Here is a 24,540-nt window from a genome sequence, read left to right as displayed (position 1 = left end):
ACCAAAATAGTGTAAGAGATTGGCCGTGGATCTATAGTGATCTGTGCCGTGGATTTACCTGACTAAAAAGCATGTAGCAAAAATCAGTCAAAAATAATGATCTCCATGATCATTATTTTTGACTGATTTTTGTCCACCTTATGGAGGTAAATTTTTTTTTGTTTAATAGAAAGTATTACTATACTTATTCTACTCTTTGGTATTACTATTTTGGGTTGATATTACAGGTTATGAAGTCGGTCAGCAGCTGATGTACACAAGTTAAGTTAAAACGACTAACCATAGATTCAAAATAATATATAATATGCAGGAAATATTTTAAGATGATATGGAAATTTTGTGAAACTACCAAATTAGGTACCTAGGTAAGTTTAAGAAAATTACCTACTATAATCAATTTCTATATTTTTTACTGCTTTATATTGGCTGAGTTGTGAGCCAATTTGGGTACGGATTACTAAGTCAGTATTTTATAGAATATTAAGCTTTACTTTCTTCCAAGAAATTTTACTGGATGAAAACAACAGGCTGGAGTACTTTTACTGGAGTCGTCGTTTAGCTGTCATTCCCGGTCATTATCAAATAATACTTGATACGTAGAGTCAGTCATCATACCAGAGTCAAAATATTGTCAAATACCTTGTCCCTCCTGAGTAAATATGTTCCTTGCCTTGTCCTATAAAAAGGATGGTCTCACGCCCGGTAATTGGCTATTTATTTGTTACTTATTTTTTGTTAACTTTTAAACTTTTGAGTGCAATAAAACCACAATTAAGTTTTGTTTAAAGTTTGTATTGGATAAAATAAAATGGTACGCAAATATTTCATACTTAATTAGATATGTAATATTGTAATAATTCATTGACACCCTATTGACATTTCTACCATACGACGTACAGTATTTACATTAAACACATTCTCAAAAACTTCCGATATTCAATAGAAGTCGAAACACATTTAAATCTAAATCTATTTAAATCTTTATTAAGCTACTTATAAATAAAATAAGAATTACTTTTAAAATTATTTGATGGACATACTTAAAATTATGTAATTTAAATACAATTTTAGGTAGGTATGCATAATAACTACCTCTATATGTATGATAATGTTATATTTGTGCTACATGTACCGAATTAGACATAGTTACATAATATTCTTAGTAATATAATATTCTAAATAATATTTTTTAAGGTATCGTACTATTTAAATAATTTATAAGGAAATTTCTTAATCATTTTATTAAATAATTATACCGTCTCATATTACAATCATTCTAATAATCTAATAACTATGTACATTTTATTTAAATCAAAATATTATAGAACAAAATTTATTTATTTTAATTTAGATTTAATATTTTATTTTAAATACATATCTAAGAGTATCTTTTATTATCCTATGTTACGAGTAATTGAATTTGCTGTTTTCTTGCAAATCACAATTTCTACCAAATCACATAGTGATCAAAAATTAATATCTTAAAGCATAGTTATAATCGGAGACACATTCGTAAGTACAATAATTTAAACATTGTCGCTAAAAACTATTTAAACTAGAAATATATAGAAAAAATTAATTTATTATATCGTATCGTATTTTTTTAAATAGTGCACTTACAGTCGCTATGTACTCGGATTTAGGACGTGAACGGGGCGGAGACGCCCTGCCTATCCCATTTAAGGTTGTCAGGTCGCAGAAATTAAAAGCCGGTCAGTCCAGCCACTTCGGCTTGACATTTGGGTTTAAAAGACCGGACAGCCTACATTATTGATAATTTTGTGTACACGTGTACTAATAAGTACACTAATGTTTTTTATGTATAAACATTTACGATTAATACTGTAACTTTTGTTCCCACACACTTTTGCTAAATGTAAAGCATAATATCAAAAGCCACTGTCACCGTTTATTTCAGTCGGACACGGAATAGAAAAGTCTAACTATGTCCGGCTTTATCCAGACACCTGGCAACTCTACTCGTGACACTTTCGTATATTTTATTTTTAACCGACTTCAATGTTTTTTTTTTGATGTTTGTTACCTCATAGGTAACTATGTCAATTCTTAATAAATTTTGAAAATTCTTTTTTTGTTTTAAAAGTATAGTACCGCCTTAAAGTCATCAGTAGGTAGCACATACGATGTTATTTTTCGCTTTTTAGTTTATTTTGTGATTATGAAATCGGTTAAATTTTTTTGTTAAAAATATTTTATGTATAAAACAATATTTAGAAAACTGGTCGTCCCAGTCCAGTCCGAGATAAAACGCATAATAACGTATGCAGCGAGTAAATAAACCTAGTTTTGACTAAAATCATTACAAATGCGTCATTACTTTGGATTTATAAGCATCAATTTGTGCTATCGTATCAAACAAAGGTAAAGTCTTCGTTTCAGGCGTAAATGTTAATAGAAGAGCTGCTAATACCGCTGTGGTGGAGAATAAAATAGAAGGCAAGGCGTCCAGCTCGTTCGACTAAAACAATAACATCTGATTAATAACAAGATTTGGACAATATAATAATATAAAATTATTAGTTCTCTGTAGTTTCACATGTCCAGTATCATTTCCGAGGGAAAACGGCGATGAAGTATACTATACTACAGCCTTTCTTGATGAATACTGTTTACCAACAAACAAATTAAAAATGAGGGTATAAATCACTAGTCATTTCACAACTTATAACAAATAAAATAAAATTGTTCTTAAATTAAAGAAAATAAATTTGATTAATAAGCATAGAACAATTAGATACGGTTAAAATATTTTATGAACATTTTATAAACATACCATACATAATTTAAAATAAATAAGTTATGAAATGATATGCGATTTCTACCTTCATTTCTGATTTCTTTGTTGGTAAACAGTACTCATCAAGAAAGGCAGTGGTACAGATTATGTAACTTTTCATCGATGAAAGAATTGGAAAAGTTTAATGGTGAAAGCGTAATGGCGTGCCGCTCTCGATTACTGCGCTATACTTGGACACACCCTTAGAGACACATTGTAATAAATCAGACGATTACTTTTGCGTTTCTGACAGGTCATTACTACACTACAAAGATGGGACAAAATAACGATGCAATTGTAATTAAACTTAGAATAAGTATCTAAAACGAATTAAATGTGTTTGTCCCTTTCGATCACGACCTGTCAGAAATGCAAACTCTGAGCGGCTGCACTTCAATTTATTCTTACCAAAAGAGGAGTAAGCGGTGCCAACATACTGCCGATTCTTGCAGCAGTATTACCAACTCCGACAAGCGTGCCGCGAACACTGGTGGGGAACAACTCCAGGCTGTATGTGTATATGCCGGTGAAACACACCACAACACTCAGTTTCCCACATAAAAATAACAGAATTTTCAACCAGGATAGTGCTAAAATAAAAGAGAAATTAGATATAAATTAAAAGTGAAGGTAAGTAATTTAAATTAAAACACAATTGGGCTGAAGAAACTTTCTTAGAGTCGCTGATCTTCTTTAATATTTTTAAATGTATTTTAAATACTAAAAATAACAACATATTGGTTTTATAATTATTATTTTTTTAATATTCAACGAGTGTGTCGTAATGGATTCCGATGGCTTGATGAAGAACAGGGGGCGACTCTTCATCACAATAATTATATTGAATTGTATTTTTAGTACCTATTATATTACCTATTTACCTATTTAGTACCTATGTTTATAATCTTCGTAGTGTATATTTAAAAAATACTTACAATTAGGAGTATATGTCTGAGCTATGAGAAATACAGCAGAGCAAATGTAGCCACTTTGTAGAGATATCTTTCTTCCGTACTTTTTGAACGTGAAAAGTGCTAGAAAGTCTCCCGGAAATGATGCAAGTGATGTTAATACAAAATTAGTGTATTTATTTCCTGGTAACAAAACCGAGTGTACTGCTAATCCATAGTAAACGAAACTTGAGGTGAAAAAGCAAATCGAGGTAACAATCAGGCGTAGCATCGTCTCTTTGGATGCCAATATATCTTTTATACTCTCCTTCTGCTTCTGCATTACAATATTAAATTTAAATCTGAGATCTTCTCCACTTATTTCATCAATTTCCTTCTGATTTACATTTATTTTATTAATTTTCGCTGTTAATTTTAATGTTTCTTTTGCTTCTTCTGTTCTCCCTCTTAACAATTGCCATCTTGTGCCCTCTTTCAATATTATAATGTAAGCTATGAACAAAATCATCGGAGAGTATACGACGAGGATTAAAGTTTTCCAATATTTTAATCCCATCGCTATGAAGGCAAATAGAACTTCACCTACATACACTGCGTAAGAGAAAATTACTCCAGCTAATACTCTATTAGATTCACCGCCAATTTCTATCACTGAAATAAAAAAAAAGACAAATTATTAAATATTGTAATGCTGTGTAGTGTAAAAAACGTTTAGGCATTATTATTTTTGCAATAAAATTAAAAAAAAAACTAAACTTACACAAAACTACAGCAACTGTGTATAGCCCTGACGCTAAAACAGATTCCAAAAATTCAACACCAAGGTACCCATAGTAGTTTGTGATGAATATTTTAAAGAATCCCACAGCCCCACCTATCGAACACACAATAATCGTAGGTTTTCGTCCAACTCTGAAACAAAAGTGTATAATATTGACACCATCTCTTATACTATTAATAAATATGCCTATCTATAATAATAAAAATTCATAATGCGGAAATAATTAATCTGTTAATCTGATATTAAACTTTTCAAGTAGGTAATTTATCCGATTTAAATGAATTTTGGAAATTGCAGGCTGTTTCATTTATATTATAACCGGGCAATAGATACAAAAAAATCTTAATTGGGGGCGTCGCTAGGACGTCGTTACATTGTCTGTCTACGTAACTGAGTTGTCTGCTCCGGGAATGACATTTGCTATCGACAGGTCACGTGATCAAGATCTGTCATTCCCATACATTTTTCAAGTTTTCGAAGCGTTGGCGATCGTAGAAAGAGAATCGACGTGCCACTTGACTACAGGGGCTGTTGTGAATTTACGGATCGACACGGTTGGGGTTCGAGTTCTTTATTTAAAAAATTTGAATAAATTTTATCAAAATTAAGATTTAGGAAGTCTTCAGTGTAAAACCCCTGTGACCCTTTCCTGAGACCACGTTAACCTCATCTTGTTGGTCATCATTCGGTATCATTACTTTTTTTTTTTTTATTATTATTCTTTACAAGTTAGCCCTTGATTACAATCTCACCTGATGGTAAGTGATGATGCAATTTAAGATGGAAGCGGGCTAACTTGTTTGGAGGAGGAAGAAAATCCACACCCCTTCCGGTTTCTACACGATATAGTACCGGAACGCTAAATCGCTTGGCGGTACGACTTTGTCGGTAGGGTGGTAACTAGCCACGGCCAAAGCCTCCTACCAGCCAGACCTGGACAAATTAAGAAAACCTTAATCGGCCCAGCTGGGGATCGAACCCAGGACCTCCGTTTTTTAAATCCATCGCGCACACCACTGCGCCACGGAGGCCAAAAATATACCTGGTTATAAATATCACTCATCTGATAGCGGCCGCTAAAAATTCTCCACCTTTTAGTAGTAAATCTAATCGTCCAAAGAAATACTGCCACTTTAAAAACACTTTGATAGATTTGTATGAGTAAAAATTCTTACTTGTCTGCAATCCATCCAGTAATTATCATAGACATCACCATCCCGGCGTTATGTACGCTCCCGACTAGAGTAGCTTTCCAAGACTGGCATCCTAAGTTGAGCTGAAAATAAGGCAAACGAAACTTTACTCTAACTTTGCATTTTAAGAAAATTAATATCATGTGTCTTAAACGGTGCAGGAAAAACATCGTGAGGAAACCTGCATACCAGAGAATTTTCTTAATTCTCTGCGTGTGTGAAGTCTACCAATCCGCACTGGGTCAGAGTGGTGGACTATTGGCCTAACCCCTCTCATTCTGAGAGGAGACTCGAGCTCAGCAGTGAGCCGAATATGGGTTGATAATGATGATGATGACTCTAACTATAAAATCGGATTTGATAGTAGTGTTTTATACTGTCACCTAAAACAACTAAGTTCATCCAAAATCAAACCGTAAATGAAAATAGAATCTTAGAACACACTTTTGAAATAACACTCGCTATAAACATGACCTACATTTATTACTAGCGGGCGCCCGCGACTTCGCCACCATTAGACTTTTTAATCCGGCCCTGTCACAAATTCCGTTCTTAGTTGAAGTTCACTATCTATAAACTACCTCCCTGCCAAATTTAATTTTTCTACGTGAAGTGGTTTTCCTGATTTTTTTTGATGACTAACCTTTCGTTTTTACATTGAAATATATCGATAATGAACGATCATCTGAGGCATAGGTATTAAGCCTCTTGTGCCTCTAATATACCTACGTAAGTAGGTACCTACGTACCCTAAAATGTAAACACAAGAAATCTAAGGATAGACTTAAAAGTCATCTTAATGTCCCCCTCTGGGTCTACCTACTGCCCTATTGAAAGCATCGAATAGCACAGAATTTTTGACTAGGGTAAGCAATGGTAAGGCAGATAATAGAAACTACGAAGATATTTAACTAGTCATTTCTAGAGTAGTGCATTGGTGCATGTATAAAGTGTTAACAACTGCCTGAAAATATTCTCTTACCCTCACAAGAAAATATTAAGAACCTACGCAATGAAAATTCACAGGCCTAAAAGTTGTTTGCAAAATGGTATTAAAAGCATCTAAAGTTGTTTGGTTGCTTGCATAAGTGTGTTGTCCAATGTTATCCAATAAGGTGAAGTTGTCAAGTTTTATAGGTCAAAGCGAAGCTTCACTGTTCCGCTAGTATTATGATCCTTGGATAATGATATTAATATCACCACCTGTCACCTGTGAAAATTTTGTCGCTAATTCAACGATGAACGTTATTATCCACGTTGAGAACATGGACTAAACTGACGGCAATATATATGCCTACAAGTTGTTTGCAAAATATTATTATGATGTCACCATCACCACTTGTCACCTAAACATGTTGTTGCTAATTCAATAATGCAACTTTGCCATATTAGGCGTTAGCGTTTCAGTTCAATGGTCTACGATTATTAAGGAGTTTCAGGAATTTCCCAAGTACCTCCTTTTTTAAAATTCAATGACACTATGTCATAAAATCAATTACTCTACTAAGTTGACGGCCGCGTGGCGCAGTGGGTAGTGGGTAGTGACCCTGCTTTCTGCATCCACGGCCGTAGGTTCGATTCCCACAACTGGAAAATATTCGTGTAATGAACATGGATTGTTTCCAGTGTATGTGTGTATTTATACATTATATAAGTATTTATATGTAGTATATAAATGTATATGTATATTATAATATCAACTATCTTAGTACCCATAACACAAGCTACTCTGTATGCTTACTTTGGGGCCAGATAGTGATGTGTATTGTTTAAGTATATTTATTTATTTATTTATTTAAGTTAACTTTGAGGAAGAGTAAATGTTTAATTTCTCGTATTTATCTATAACTGAAATTCCTCTACTATTTAACTAACCGTCAGTCCAAAGAGACTAGAGATCACGCGTGATGCAAACAACCATACATACATACTCCTCCATTTTATAGTATCTATCTCTACGTAAATAGATGGATTAGGTACTATATTAGGTATAGTAAAGATAGTTAGGTGGATTGGTCGGGTAATGACTAGTAAGCCAACATCAATATGATGTAACATCAGATATTCCGAAATATCATCGATTTCTGTGCTACCCGTTGAAAAATACCATTAGTCGACGTATTGCAACAGCGAGAGCCTTGCGAATATGTGCCAAATCAATGTAATTCGTAGTCATGGACATAATAATAAGCCTAGTGTGTATTTATTAGCATTCCGATACCACAAAACTAACAAAATCGCTTCACGCCGTTTGTAAGCTTAGAGCTCATAAACTACGCAACGGATTTTAATGTGGTTTTCATCATTCAATAGAGTGATGGAACAAGAGCAAGGATTATTAATATTTCTGCTCTAAAAACGAGTACTCAATATTAATTAACGTTGGACTAAACTTTCGTATCCACTCCTAATAAAGATTTTATGACTAGGTAAAATATACATATAGATTAGATACATACATACATAGTCTTTTAGCTTCGAGTTCTGAATCAGGCTATGTAATAGATATTGAGCTATCTTTTTCCACGCAACTCTCAGTTAAATAGTCTGGATTTAGGAAGTTGGTGGTATTACTTCGAAGAGCACGTTAAGTTAAGATAAGTAACCTAACTGTCATTATCATCAACATCTGATAATGATCGTTGAAAAAAGAATAAATAGTATAAACTTGCTAACCAGCATTGAGTCTAAGATCCTTATTTCTCTCCTTATCCCACAGTAGGGATACCTGGCTTTATAGTGGTTAAAATAGGCTTTTTAAAAAAGTAACAATAATTAGGTATATCTGAATGTATTCATCCCAATGCCATTGAACCCGCACTATCCTCAGTTTATAAACAAAACCGGAAACCAGTACACGATGACCTTTGGCACCTAAACCACGCTGCACTAAAACCGTCATCTAGAACTAGGTGCAAGGTAGAGCTATTTTTGGATTTACTATCAGACGATAGTTGTAAAATGTTATCTATTTATAAAGACAGTAATGTTTAATTAAACAAATAGTTATCCTATCTCTATATATACAAATCTAATATTCTGTAAACACTCAAGCAAATAGAATTTTACAATTTGTTTACAGATTTATCAGGTCAATATCTTATTTAATATAGTTATCCTTGTGTATGTATTAGTGCTGCTTCAAGGCTTAGCCTATGTGGTTTCAAAACATGATGATCTTCTTGGTTCGTGTCCTGGATCCTATGATGCCTATGAAGTACTCAGCTTTTTTTCTTCTTTCAGTCCGGAGTTGACTATTATCAACATCGATAGTTTGAACCGTGTTTTACTTCCAAGTTTTTGAAGTTTACAATTGTTGTTACGTGTTTACGTCCCTAAACGTCATAAACGTGTATGTACCGCACTCTATTCTGGTATATGTATTCTGGATGGAGTTTATTTATTTGTCCACTACGTAGGTACCTTTGCGATATTAAGTTGGCACTTTGATTAGTTTAAAAGTTGGCAGCATACTAGTTGTTTTCTTTTGGACAATACAATAATAAATATTTGGTAGAATGCAACATAAAAAAAAGTTACATATTTTAGGCGTAAAATCCCAACTGGTATTAAAATCCCATTTTCCTGTTGTGCAAAATGTTTTAGTAAACATTTCGCAGAAGAAATCTTGGCAAATAACCAGTTATGTGCCGTCACATAACTGGTTGTCGACTTCTGATGTTATGTATGATTTCGAAAATTAATAAAATATTAATAGGTTGAAATGTTAATATTGGAACTACGCACTAATCCAAATTTTAATAAAATTCTTTGTTAAGTAACTTAAGTAAATTAATAAAATAATGTTTCTCAATTTGAACTCATAGATAGGTAAAGGTAAAATTAGGTGCGTGAAGTTTTAAATGTATTAAACTCCTCACTAATAAACTCAATATTAAAAATAAAGTTGCTTATTTACGTGGTAAAATAGTATAAAATAGCATGGATTGAGTTTTAATTTAAACCATTATATAGCTTTTTTTAAAGTAATACTTGTAAATAACTTTTAAAAGCTCAGGAGAGCCGTAAAACCAATTATTTAAAATAATATTTAAGTACAATAATTTAAGTCTAAAATTTTTAAAAGAATGTCAAAAAGCTAGAACCTGCGAGTAAGAACCATTAAAAGAATATGGCTTCACTTGGTATATTAATGCGGCTAACGTAGAAAATACAAGAGCAGACGCAGTTCAACAACCCTGATTTCTACGAGCTTGGTGAAAAACACTATTTAAAATTACGTTAGAGGACGTGCATCGTAAGTCACTTGTAACTTGTGACCATGTGCTCTGTATAACGTGTAAGTAAAGAGCCCTTAGAAGTGAGACTATATAATCTATATATATAAAAATGGGTGGGGCGAGCTCGAATGGCGAGCCTGCACCGGAAAGCGCTATAATAGTGAACCCCACGACATACGATGAGAAATGTATATCACCAAACAAATTAAAAGTGAAGGTATAAAACGTACGTAATTTCACATCAAGTTTGTTTATACAGTTCTTTTGAGCGATACCAATAATTAGAGGTACAACAACTTGAACATTTTTGCGACACCGCTGACTTCTCAAGGGATTGATGAGCCAGTAGATAAACAGGTATTCTCTGAGCAGTGATTTCACAACGATCCAGGACTTAACAGATTAAATGCTAAGTTACACAAGGAGACTTACAATCTTACAGATAAAATTGCATACAAAGAAACTGACACTTGTATTCTAGAAACTCTTAATATAGCTTTTGCTAAGTAAATCCGGTAAAAAACCGACAGGCAAACGACGTTGATCATTAATAAAACATTGACGTAGAGTTGAAATATTTTTTATTCAAACAGGCCTACATCTCACCTTTAATACGTCAATACATAAATGTGTTTACATCGCTGCGAGGTGAAAAAAAAAAACTTATTTCTTATTTACCGACAAGTTAGCCATTGACTGCGATTTCAACTGATATGAAGTGACGATGCCATTATTAATTTTATAAGAGACTAACTTCGACGAAGTTACGAAGACCTACCAGTTTACTAACCCAAGGAAGATTAATCTCATTTCATAATAAACAAAAAATAAACGGTTCTACGTGAATTTGTCTATAGTCTTGAATTCACCCGGGGTTGGTGTTTACACAACTAAGGCCTAGTTCGGACTACATTAGTCGAGTACGAACAATTATTAGATTTACCGCCCAAAAATTGTTTGTACTCGACTAAAATACTAAACTAGTCTGTACGGCTTATAAGTCCAACCAAAGCAATCGATATTGTCGCAAGCTTTTCTAGCTTTTATCTAGATACGAGTAGTTATTTCATTAATTAATTAATTTGTCGTTTGTTCTACTAATAATTACGGAAATTGCTTAATTAGTTTTAAAAATTCTAAAATATTCGAACTATTTCTATGTAAATATTTGGTCGTACCGACCGTGCCACCCAGCGTCATAGTATCCACCCAGAACTTACCTCAGAAACGATCGAATTATTATTATCGTATATCCACTCGTGGCATTCTTCTAGTATCTCAACGAACGTGTTGTTTGAACACGTTTGGTTCAGTTTGTCGTACTCCTGCATTTCGACGACGGGTCTGAAGCATCGCGAGTCCACGTCAGAAGGCCACCAGTCCGGTAACTGCACACTTGGGTTTGCATCTTCACACTCGGGGACGAGACATCTGAAATTGATAAGTCATCATCTTTGTCATTCTGAAATGATATTTACAGATACAAGTGTTTCAAAATCAGTGGTAATTTATTGACATGTACGACTGTGTGTCTGGCATCATGTAGCCAGTTAGTGACGAGATATGGAGCCACAGTACTTCAGTGCAAGTTGGCAGGCTTAGGGTCATCATCATCATCATATCAGCCGATGGACGTCCACTGCAAGACATAGGGAACAAGTCTATTGTAGGGATACCAAACGTCACGATCCTGAGGCGCCTGCATCCAGCGAATTCCTGCGACCCGCTCGATGACGTAACGGTCTACCTGGTGGGAGGCCTTTGAACTATGTGCCCAGCCCATTGCCACTTCACGAAACGACTGCGTATACGTGCTTTTCGAGGCATAAGAGGTGTCATCATTATCAGTCTTTTTTGACGGCCCACACAAGGCCAGATATGGCGGTATGAAGCCTTACTGAAAATTTCGTTGAAGAAAGAAAAGCTTTGTACACAGCCCGACCCGAGATACAAACCCCAGACTTCGTGATCGGAAACGACCTGTTTCTTGTCATATTTTTTTAACTGGGAGCTTTATGATCTTAGTAACTTACAAGGCAGTTATGAACGTGTGAATTAATTTTGTTATATTAAAAATTAATCTGCGAAAAATGCAGTCGAATTATGACCCGTTTTACCAGAACAACCGGTTCTGATGAAAAACTGGTCTGTTTATCCAAGAATTTTGATCTATAACATTTTTTTTATTCGATTCTGATAATATTTCACATTGCGATCTTTGAATACCGTTCAAAGGTCATGACCATGACATAGCCACACCTACTGATCTGATCACACTAGACAAAGTTATTTTTCATCATCATCATCATCATCATCATCATCATCAATATCATCATCAAAAGTTAAAAGTTAAAAGTACGTATATGTATAGTCAATAGTGAATAGTCCAACGGGCGGTTCAAACTTAAGATCTTTCGGGTTACATTTGGGTCCCGCAACTGTTACTATTGAGGATACAATCGCAGATTAAAGAATAATAGCCAGATAGAGCGTACGGAGCACGGCAGTTATGCAGCCATTCCAAATACAAATTCAAAAACGAATACATTGTCGAGTCAGTACGACATTAAGCGTCGCATCAGTAATTTTCAATATTATTCAAGATAAAAATGTCTTTAAATATTTTAGAAACTGTTCGCAAAAACTAAAAAATAAGATGGACTATTTTTTATAGGTGTTTATTGATTATTAGTCTATTATGGTATACATTTACGTAATTGTTGTTAGTGTTAAATCTTGAAATACAATTTATGACAAAAGTTTGTATAAGCAGATGTCAAGGAGATGCGTGACGTTTGTTTTTTTTATTAAGGACCGGCCTTACCGCGTATACCTCATTTTGTATCATTCTTTATTCTGTGGGTACAAAATACAAATTGGCAAATTCTCAAAGAAATTCAAATGACCTCTATAATTACTGGCGTCGTCCGTTCTAGTATCTATGGCGCCCTCCAAGTTTTACTGCTAGTGTCATTCTATTTTTGGAATATGGTTTAACTTTGCATGTAGAAATAAATAAATATGCTTACACCAGTAAGCTGGGCCTGTAGCAAATGTAAACAGGGCCCTTTTAGGTTTGAAAAAAAAACTAATACTAATTTGTTGTCTCTCGCTTCAAAGTTAATTTTCTCTGAATCTTTATCCATGTCTCCAAGTTATTCAAGAAAATAACTTTCTTCCAAAGAACATGGTAGTTTTTAAGATAAAAATTGTTACTAATCTTACTAACTCTTCTAGATTAATTTTCAATTCTATGGTGTAAACCGAAATAAAAAGTTATTTATTTATTTATTTAACATCGTTTGGAACCCTTTTCACTCTAGCCGAACTTGCATTTATCTTTGTTTTTCTCGAGCGCGGAGCCTGTAGCAAATGCCACCTACCGCCCTATGGCTAATCCGACGCTGGCTTACACAACACACACATCACTATTTAGCCCCAAAGTAAGCGTATAGCATGTATTGTAAGTTAATGTAATGTAGAGTTTGTAATTGGATCTCTTTTTGGGGGTTGACCCCAAAAAGAGATCCAATTACAATTTTTTCGTAATTCTCCGGCCACCGATCCAAGATATATAGAAAATAAGAAGAAAGAAATAAAGAAATATCTACGTTCCAAGTCTTCAACTCCCTCTTCGGCACGAAACCCAACATACTGGACATAGAGAGTGTACTGGCGAGTACATGTACCTCCACGAACATTTCAAGACCAAGATAAATCCGTTCAACCTTTCTCCAGTTTTACTGAGACTAACGAACAGCCATTCATTTTTATATGTATAGATAAATATAGTTACAGAAGCTTATAAGTACGGTTTGAAGAGTAGATATAGGTAGGTACCTATAATGCCATTAAAGTAATGTTTTACTTTTTTTTTACTAACTATAAAGCCTAGGTGTAACGGTAGGTACCTATTTACTCTGATGAGGCAAAGAAGCTAGATAAAACTGGTCTAAGTCTATTTTTACAATCCATTAAGTAAACGGGTTCTGGACACAGGGAACGTAACAGCATTCCGAGCCTCTGGTTAAATGTCATTTACTCGTATTGATGTTACATGGCCAATGATTTATCGTTGTAATGAAAGATTCATACGTAAATAGTCCAGCCTGTTTGCTCCATAGTAGCTTCTTCCGGACTATTTATATTTTTCTTGTAATTTACATAATAAGAATAACTTTAATATTGATCATATTTAATCAAAAAATATATGGCAAATATTTAAAAAAAAAAAAACTACTACAGTTTTTATAAGTTGGGCATTAGCTAGTTATCACTAGGTAAAGAAGGTATCAATTATTATTACAATAGTTGTTAGTACAACTAAGGTAAAAATTAATGTCAACTTATGTAAATTAAACGCATAAAACTAAATTAAATAATTTGTTGAACTCAAGTTACAATTTGTTATTAGTAGGTTTTGAACCGAAAACACATTATTAATTTACTTTATTAGTAGGTATACAAAACTACCTAAATACAAAACGGTTGTAAGACCTGAGGAATTGAAACACCGCCATCTAGTGGCACCACTGCAGGCACATACGCAAATTTGCGTTTACGTTTACGTGATTGTCACAGTATGAAAACATTGAAAACTACCATTAGGTAAAAAGTTAGATTAGTATGAACATGAGTCTTCTGAGTCTGAGGATCAAGTCTTCTCTCAGAATGAAAGGGGTTAAGCCAATAGTTCACCACGCTGTCCCAATGCGGATTGGTAGACTTCACACACGCAGAGAGTTAAGAAAAATCTCTGGCATGCAGGTTTCATTCACCGTTTGAAACACGTGATATTTAATTTCATAAAATGCACACACCTGAAAAGTTGGAGGTGCATGCCTCGGACCGGTTTAAACCCGCACTCTCCGGAATCGGAGGCAGAGGTCATGTCCACTGGGCTATCACGATTATCATAAACAAGTATAACCTTAGATTTATTGTCTCAGCTGCAGCCTACACACAGTTGATTTTCATAAAATCACGAGAACAATTGACTCTTTCATTGCTGCATACTGGTACGCACAAAATAAATAAGATCTCTTTATTGATCTTATCAATTTATCGATTCCGTGTAACTTATTATCACTGTATTGGTTCTGTAATGGCTAAAATTGCCCATCGTTCAAAACTGTCGTAGATAGTTGCCTCAGTAAACTTTTTATTATTCCAGTTTTACGCAATATAATCCACGACATTATAAAATGTGTATTATTTTTTTTTTTCTTATAATACTAGGTACTTCCCAGTGACAAGAACTGAGGGTAAGATAAAAACAAAGTAATTTTCTGAGAAATAATTTAATAAATATCTTGAAAATTGCAGTAACTGGGTTACCAGTCATTCTTTTTTGCGACGTTATTTTAGCTTTTGACGACGCGACGCTTAATATTATTTTCACCTACATGAAAATAATGAAATAATAACCATTAATGGGTAATGGGTATCTAATCAACAAATGAGAATATTTTACAATTCTCCTGCAGCTTCAGCGTGCATCCATTGTGTCCATAGAGAGAACTTGCCAGACTATAGCCACGACCGAAGCCACCAGCCAAAAAGCTGCGAAAAGATTCATTGCCGCTATTTCCGAAATTGGATTGCCTGGACCTGAAATCGATCTAAATAATATTATCAGCACAGCACTTACGAGAAACAGAGGTTCGGTCCCAATAATACTACTAAAATGAAAAGTTTTTTGTTGCTAGTGAAAAAGATTAAGAACTCTTCTCTACGCAAAAATACTTTTCGGTGTGAAACCTCAAAAACACGCATTGTGTATTTCGTAGAACTAAACACAAAAGTATTAATTGTAATGCAGACGCAAAATAAAATTAAATGAAGGCCCAGCAAGTATGCAGCAACAATAATGATTAATTATAATTTTATCACCAAGTGGTATGAGTTGAATGCTCATATTAGGCTCAATTGAACCCGCATGTTTGCCAATGAGACTATTCTGAGAACGCAAATTCATGAGGCTGTTTATCAACTAGTCTTTTACATCGATAGGTACAATGACCTACCTCAATGATCAGCTTTCGCAGAATAGCTTCAATCACCTATCTATTAACCATAGTCCTACATTTAACGGTTTCACCAGTCCGCAAAACGGACCGCATTTTTCATATTCCGTAAAACCAATTGAAAACAAAAATCACAATGTCAACTGTTAAATGTCATCTACCTACTATAATATGATATCAACTACTTAAAAGTAGTATTACTCCTGTATTAATTGCTAAAATATCAGTTATAATTTAAGCAGGAAGAACAAGGATCCTGAGATACAGGTTTTTTCAAACTTAAATCAGGGTCCTCAGCACCATTGTAAAGGGACATAAATTAGCAATAAATTTCATTTCATTTCATTTTATTTCATTTCATATTCTGATCAGTTAACATTAAATAAATAGTGAATACAAAATGACATGAATGAATGACACGAATTACTATCAAAAAGCTAGTTGGTACATTTCGTATATGTATAAATAATTATGTTTTTCTCATATGTTTATGTTTATACTTGGCCTGCTGATCAGTTTTAAAGCAGATACTGAGCTATGATGACCTCAAAACTTAAAAAAAAAACATCGAATTGAGAACCTCCTTTTTTATTTTTTTTTATAAATCCTTGTAACCGACCACCATTTTTTATGATGATATGTTTTTTATCTTATTCTCGCAGAAGAATCTGGCACACATATTTGGAACGAAAGTTATTGAGAAAAATGTGTTAGTTTGTTCTTCGAAAGATTATATTTATTTGTTTTATATTGTTCTCATTCATGTATTACCTACATGATATGTGTTACTTTTTATTTGGATTTTGATGGCAGTGGTCTAAAATTGGTTATATCCACTGTACCTACATTCCTACATTTGTTGTTGTCATGTAGGTACATTGACTTTCAAAAAAATTGAGGTAGCTCAGTAGTCTATACTTCTTAGTATTGGACCTAATCCTTTTTGTATTAAAGTAAGTACTTTCATAGATTACATTAATTTTTGTGACATGATTTGTGAGAAGGTTCTCCGCTCTGAGTTAGGAGCCCTGATTGTCGGTTGTTTGGTGACCTATTTGAATCATCATCATCACATCATCATTATCAGCCGATGGACGTCTACTGCTGAGCGGTCTTGAGCCGCCAGCATCCAGCTGCAAACTCTCTTGATGTCCTCAGTCCACCTAATGCGAGGTCACCAATCCAGCACCTTGGGACCCCAATGTCCATCAGCACTTACTATGTGGCCTGACCATTGCCACTTCAACTTCGCGACTCGCTGAGCTATGTCTGTGACTTTAGTTCGTCCACGGAACTCCTCATTAGATCACGCAGAAAAGCTCCAAGAATAACTCGCTCCATCGCCCGCTGCGAAGACTTTACCTTCTAATAAGGCCCACTTAATCAAACATTATGTACCTATTACACATAGCAGGACTGTAGAATTAATTCAGTTATATTATTATAGATATTACATAACTCTCTAAAATATTTAAAATTATTAGCATTATAATGCAGAGTATTTATAAATTACCAAAATGATTAAGTCGAAAATTACGTGTAAATACTTAATGAGTATTATAATTTTTAAATTTAAATGCCCAAATGATGTTAGTAGATTTGGTTTGCAAACATTGCTTGTGGTAAAATCCAAGAAACAAATGTTTGCATATTCGCCTGTCGTTGTGTGCCTAAATACGGTACCTACTTTTTAATTATCGGGGGTTATTCGCTAATTCGGTGTCAATCGAGCATATCTGACATCTGTACGATTTACTTATTTATGTGATACTAGCGGACGCCCGTGACTTTAGTTGGAATTTAGTTTTTCACAAATCCCTCGTGAACCATGGATTTTCCGGGATAAAAAGTAGCCTATATGTTAATCTAGAATAAAACCTATTTCAAGCCAAATCGGTTCAATAGTTGTGGCGTTAAAGAGTAACAAACATCCCTAGAAAGGATCCCCTACAAGGACTAGCCGACGCCCCAAGGTTTCACACGCATAGTTCCCGTTTCCGTGAGAATACGAGGATAAAAAGCCCATGAGCACTCACAAATAACGTGGCTTTTTAGTGGTATAAGAATTTTCAAAACTGGTTCAGCTGATTCAAATATTACCCCCAACAACACACAACTATACCTGTAACTGTACCTCTTTATAATATTAGTATGGATATATAGACGATCGGGAGACAACCCCCCTATGTATAGGAGAGGGGATATGGAGCTTAAGCCCGCCACGCTGCTACCATGAGGTTAAAGGGCTTAACTCCTTACTTCTAGTTCTGCCTACAATTAGAATTTATTATGAACCAGCATTGGAGGTAGCCTAATAGGTACCTGATAGGTAGGTATTAAATCATAAGGCCAATGCTCCATACATTTTGAACTGGCGTCATATAAAGCGTTTAACGAAGTGGACCATAAAATTTTCTTGAATAAATTAGTCAAATTTTTTAATTATGAGGCGACATTATAAATACTAAATTCCGGGAAATAATATTATAATATATTATTTATAAATTGGTTTTCAACGCAGAATATTTACTGCGTTCAATATAATTTTAGGCGTACCTCAAGGCTGGTATCTTGTTCCTATGTTTTTGAACTAATTTTGCGATGTTAACCTTGTTACCCTTGTTTTTATTTAGATGTTTTAAGTAATTTAATATCCATATAACTGCGATATCTTATATATTAACGTTAATTATATTTACATGTCTACCGCGTTACGAGGAATATCCAGTTTCCATCAATTTCACTAAAGTCATAATTGCATGAGATTTTAGCACATGGAAAATATATTTACTTGAAAAACCAACCAATATTTTAAAAGTATTTATCATCAATGGTGTTCAGCACGTGATTCTATTTAACAACAATTTGGCAGTCGTTCAGTTCTCATCTACTAGATGATTGAATCACTTTGTAAGTAGTTTGACGAAAATGACTTGTTATGTCACAAGTTTTTCATTTGTATTAGGTTGCTTCAGCAATGAAAATATCAATACACTCATAAGAAACACGAATAGTCATAAAGGATTTGCTAAAGTTACATCAAATGGTTCTAAACATGGTGTGTGATTTTGCTATCACCCTTAGGGTTTTCACGAAAGTGGAGACAAGAGATGAATAAACATAGAAGAATATCAGGGTAGCAGTTTGGGTACTTTCACTAAAGCAAGCACTAGAGATTTAAGAAGACGAGCAGCGTTTTTTTGACGTGATATGTGGAGAGAAAGATATCAATGTGCGTTACTTTCAATAAAGCGAGCACAAGAAATATATGGTGCTATCTGGAAATTGCCACCAATGGGAAGAAGATCAGCTAGGCTGGGTATTTCCACCAAAGTGAAGACAAAATATATGCAGATTCGTTATTAACCCATATTCGGCTGTCTGCGAATGTAGAATGTGAGGAGCTAGGTCAATAGTCCACCACGCTGGCCCAATGAGGATTGGCAGACTTCACACACGCAGAGAATTAAGAAAATTCACTGGTATGCAGGTTTCCTCACGATTTTTATCCTTCATCGTTTGAAACACGATATTTAATTACTTAAAATGCACACAACTGAAAGTTGGAGGTGCATACCCCGGACCGAAACAGAACAGAACAGGCAGATGTCATATCCACTGCTGGGCTATCACGGCTATTTTAAAACATAACAAATGGGAATCTACGTTTTGCGCAATGTTAAAAGGTACTAATGATTTGGATACATCGAAAATACTTGGCAATAATCAAGGAACTTTATCTTTGTATTGTGTCATTGCTAAAATAAAATCCAAATATGTAATTTGAACATTGATAAATATGGTTCGCTACTTTGATATTGATTTTAGTTAGCATCTTGTTAGATATAGTTGCAAAGTTCTTTGAAACTGTTTGAGAAATCGATTGAACTTATTAAGAATACCGAAACCACAAAAGTTTTGATACGTTCTACCTGGTTCTACTTAGTCTTGTAGAAAAATAATAATCTAATAATTTTGTCAAACACTCCGTTTGGTTAAGGCACGTTAAGGTTTAGTGTTAACGTGACGTCATGAAATATAGTTAAAATATAGTACAATAAATCATGACCAATAGCGTTTTGGCACATATTGTCAAAAAAATATTAATGCAAAAAAAATTTTTTTTTTTTAATTTAAAGTAGCACACTAATGAACAATTTGAGACCCTTTTATAAAAAGTGTCAACTAGCCTATTAAGTAAGGTAACGCACAGTTTTATCAGGTTTAACCTACTGGCGTGCCAATTTGTTGAAATGTAATGTAATGTACTCGTAGTCACGTAGTTACAGTAAAATAATGTATTGTAATGTAGTTAGGTTGTATCTTTACGTTAAGGTATTAGAATAATGAGCACTCGATAGTAAATTAAGAATTACCTACTTGTAAAACTTTTGCATATATTTGAATTTTACGGTTCATGTTCAAAAAATCATTATAACAAATTCTATTTATGAATGTTACTGTAAAAATAGATTTATGATTATTATAGCTATTGGAATAATTACAATTATGTAATTTACTGAATTATATAATATGATAATTTGCGTCCATAATATTATTTAACAATGTTTTAAATTGAAAATTAAGTATTTTAACATTTGAGTCAGTAGAATTTATCAAGTTTAGGTTTTATCAAATATTATTTATTACAAATTTTTCATAGTTAGTATCATCATCATCATCATCATCATCATCATCATCATCATTATCATCATTTGATAATGATATAGCCGTAAGCCGAATATGTGTTGATACCCGTATTCGGCTCACAGCTGAGCTTTAGTCTCCTCATAGAATGAGAGGGGTTAGGCCAATAGTCCACCACATGCGCATTGGCAGACTTCACACACGCAGAGAATTAAGAAAATCTCTGGTATGCAGGTTTCCTCACGATGTTTTTCCTTCACCGTTTGAGACACGTGATATTTAATTTATTAAAATGCACACAACTGAATAGTCGGAGGTGCATGCCCCGGACCGGTATTGGAGGCAGAGATCATATCCACTGAGCTATCACGGCTCTATGTTTAGTTTCCAGAATTCTCACGGTAACAGGAATCATGCAGGATATTTCGGTCTCCAACAGATAGATAAATTGAAATGGATACATAGATAGATATTATATAGATTGATTTATTCTTGAAATGCCTACAAAACATACGTACCAACTAAGAAATTGATATATTCAAATAATTAAAAAAATAACAGCCCTTCTAAAAAGAAGTTAAACAAAAAGTGAATTCGAATTCAAATTCACTTAAATAACCAACTGGGTTATAAAATTCAAGCGTAGGGTAAAAGTTACATCTAGGTAATGTTTAAATTGCAACTGTATTCTTATAATCCCGTTTCTTCTCTGCATCTTGTTGCCATTTGTACATTAGTTTCTAAGTGTTATTAAAAGTTATTGTTTATTTTTGTTTTTAATGTACAATAAAGTATATTTCTTCTTCTTCTTCTTCTTGTTTTTCCAACTTTTTAAATTAGTCTCTGGTTATTTTCACGCAGACGGATTTTTTTAAATTAATTTTGAAATTGAAAATCATCTTTTAATTTTATGAACCATGTCACAGAAAACATATGACCATGTAATAGGCACAGTGGCGTACACTTCATAGATGCAAAAATGTACCCAGAGGATTGGTTAAAGAACCTATATTCGAGGAGATATTCTCCATTTACCCTAGTTTTATACCTTGTGCATACCACTAAATAGACAATAGACTAACAGCCAGCGATAACCAGACATACCTCAATTTATGAAGGCTTAATGTTAGTCAATCTTTGCTTCTACAATCGGTAAGTACTCGTAGGTACTGTAGCCAATTATAGTTTGGAATGTGTTGGCTTTGAAAAGCCGTACCTGACATTCCGCGGTTTCATTCGCGTAGTTCCCGTTCCCGTGAGAATACGGGGATAAAATATAGCCTAACGTGGCCCTATAATGGTACATTAATTTTAAAATCACTTCAGTGTATCCAGAGATTACACCTAATTTTACTTCTACAGCAACATGAACTTTACTTCTTTGCAATATTACTATAGATTCTTTAATATAATTAAATTACCTAACAACAGCATGTAAAACTTTCCGATACAAACTTTCTACATTATTAGGAAGTGGCCTTCGATGTTAGCAACTGCATGCACAGTGATTTCTTGTTTGTATTGAGATGTATTAAAGAAACGGTACCAAACGTCAAGTGACAAGGCGCCGGCCGGGCGCCATGCAGTGACACCAAAGTCTTATTACAAGTAACTACATATGCAAAGGCGTATATAGGGGGGAGTTGGCGGGGGGCCGTACCCACCTTAGAGTGGATCTGTGCCCACCCTAGAATTCTAGACTAGCGATATGGAATTCTACTATGATACTAATAATCGAACCGTGATAGCACAGTGGATATGACCTCTGCCTCCGATTCTGGAAGATGTGGGTTCGAATCCAGTCCGGGGCATGCACCTCCAACTTTTCAGTTGTGTGCATTTTATGAAATTGAATAGGTATTACGTGTCTTAGTCGGTAAAGGAAAACATCGTGAGGAAACCTGCATAACAGAATTTTCTTAATCCTCTGCGTGTGATGAACCTGCGTGGTGGATTATTGGCCTAACCCCTCTCATTATGAGAGGAGACTCGAGCTCAGCAGTGAGCCGAGTAAGGGTTAATAATGATTATGGAATTCTATTATGATACTAATAATACACTTGATGTCGGGGGTCAGGCCCACCCTAGGAAATAATCCTAGATACGCCAATGATTATATGAACAGTCTTCTTAAAACCTCTTTGGACCAGTGGTTATCTTATGTGTCAACGGATCACGAGGTTCGAGGTTCGAGTTTTAGGTGGAACTGTGAAAAGCTCAATATTTAGCTTTTCTTCATAGAAATTTTCAGTAAAAATTTTTAGCTGGAGTGGGAAAGTTAATGGTGCTACATTACCATTACTACAAGATTTCATATTCATATTTTTTGGTCTGATCTGGTGGTAGACTTCGGTCGAGGCTAGTTACCGGCAAATACGTAACGCCAAAAAAAGCATAGTGAGTCTGAGCTCCAAATATCCTCTTCAACAAGGAGAGAAGCCTAGCCTAGTAGTGTAGACAGATAACAATAAAAAGTAGAAGAACAGCCTACCAGCTGGAGTATTCACTAACTCGGTTGCATTCAGAAATTTAACAACCAAACTTTAATGTTTTTCCATCACTCAATGAATTTGCAAGTAAAAACCACTATCTACTATCACACAATCATGTATGCTGTATAAAAACTAAATTTTGAAATACGTACAACGGTTACAATGGAATTAAAAACAGGTAAAATCTCCAGTCGGGGCCAGCTTAATTATTGTGAAGAAAAAAAAGAAAAAATCCGAGCCAGCAATTAAATATGCGATTTCGAAAAGGGCACAAGTCTGAAAATTTAAAACGTCCAGCAATTTAAAAAATAACTAATTATTTTGAAAACCGGTAAATAATTTCTAAAAGTAACTATTGTGTTGCATTTTGGTGTTAATTAGCCTAGTTTTAAAGTTAAATCTAAGTATGTTATTAGATATTTTATATTTGTAAGATGTACAGAATATCCGACTTGTGCCCTTTTCAAAATTTCATATTCAATTATTATGAAACTAATATTATTTTAGAAATATAAATTATAATAATTACCTGTGATTGACGTCTTCAGCGACAAATATATAATTGACGTGCACCATAGACACCATCATAAGCGGCAAACACACCAAAACATACTGTATGAAGTGAAATCTACCAAATTTCTCCAATTCCAAAAAAACATCCGAATCCGCACTGCGAATATTATCATCTTTATCCGCCATTTTCCCTTTTAACAGTCCAATAAATTATATAATTGAATATTAAATACTCTTATTTAATTTCAGTTATTAGTAAAATTGCAATTAAAACACGATCAAAGAAAATGTTTAAGTCCTTTGAAATAATAAGTCCACTATTCAAATTACAGAACTCAATTTTATATTTTGTAATTCTAAATATAAAATAATTAATTTATTTTATCTACTTATTCTTATTTAATAATACACTGTTATATTATATTTCGCCAAAAATCTAGTGATTCTGGCCGGAGTTAACGCACAATTGAATATTTAACACACAGTTGACCGTTAAATACGCTCGCGAATAAAATTACGAATGCGTATAATATTAAAATGTCAAACACTACTGTTTATGACCGAGACAAGATACCTACTAGTTAAAAATATAATAACTCTGAGATGCTAGTTGCTACGGGTACAGAACTACGCGTGTAGTACCGTAGCTTACGCGGATTCGTTAATGGACAAAAACACAGCGCGTTTGTAAAGCCTCGGCCACACTGAAATAGTTTCAATATCAATACAAATTCGGCTCACTGCTGAGCTCAAGTCTCTTTTCAGAATGAGTGGGGCTAGGCTGATAGTCCACCACGCTGGCCCTGCGGATTGGCAGACTTCACACACGTAGAGAATTCAGAAAATTTTCAGAAGCAGGTTTCCTCACGATGTTCTTCACCGTTTGAGACACGTATTATTTACGAGTGATTTCTTGAATTGCACTTAACTAAAAAGTTG

At 34.2% G+C, this 24,540-nt stretch overlaps 1 protein-coding gene and 1 long non-coding RNA gene across 2 annotated transcripts; one reads left to right on the top strand and one right to left on the bottom strand.

Annotated features, from left to right (window-relative positions):
- The first annotated feature begins 11 nt into the window (after positions 1-11).
- On the top strand, positions 12-1,564 carry LOC128198630 (uncharacterized). The gene is made up of 2 exons (XR_008251359.1): positions 12-146; positions 228-1,564. It is a non-coding gene; the product is annotated as an uncharacterized LOC128198630 (long non-coding RNA).
- LOC112052791 (organic cation transporter protein) lies at positions 772-24,240 on the bottom strand. Its single transcript, XM_024092015.2, has 7 exons — positions 23,618-24,240; positions 11,144-11,354; positions 5,665-5,765; positions 4,469-4,620; positions 3,733-4,359; positions 3,206-3,387; positions 772-2,479 (listed from the first exon to the last, which is right to left on the bottom strand). Exons 1-7 carry the CDS (start codon positions 23,785-23,787, stop codon positions 2,321-2,323), a joined length of 1,602 nt encoding a protein of 533 aa, XP_023947783.2. The 5' UTR covers positions 23,788-24,240; the 3' UTR covers positions 772-2,320.
- Between the last annotated feature and the right edge of the window lie 300 nt (positions 24,241-24,540).

Source organism: Bicyclus anynana, chromosome 13, assembly GCF_947172395.1.
Source record: "Bicyclus anynana chromosome 13, ilBicAnyn1.1, whole genome shotgun sequence".
Lineage (NCBI taxonomy): Eukaryota > Metazoa > Arthropoda > Insecta > Lepidoptera > Nymphalidae > Bicyclus > Bicyclus anynana.
Note: the sequence above shows the minus strand (reverse complement) of the source record. Positions and strands in the feature narration are given on the sequence as shown.

What these genes read in the sequence shown, in the direction of transcription:
- LOC112052791 (XM_024092015.2), bottom strand. Translation starts at nt 23,787, where the DNA reads ATGGCGGATAAAGATGATAATATTCGCAGTGCGGATTCGGATGTTTTT. An exon ending in ACTGGATGGATTGCAGACAA is followed by an intron (nt 4,621 to 5,664) that starts GTAAGAATTTTT and finishes CTTTTGTTTCAG; the next exon opens with AGTTGGACGAAAACCTACGA. An exon ending in CACCGCTTACTCCTCTTTTG is followed by an intron (nt 2,480 to 3,205) that starts GTAAGAATAAAT and finishes TTATTGTTTTAG; the next exon opens with TCGAACGAGCTGGACGCCTT.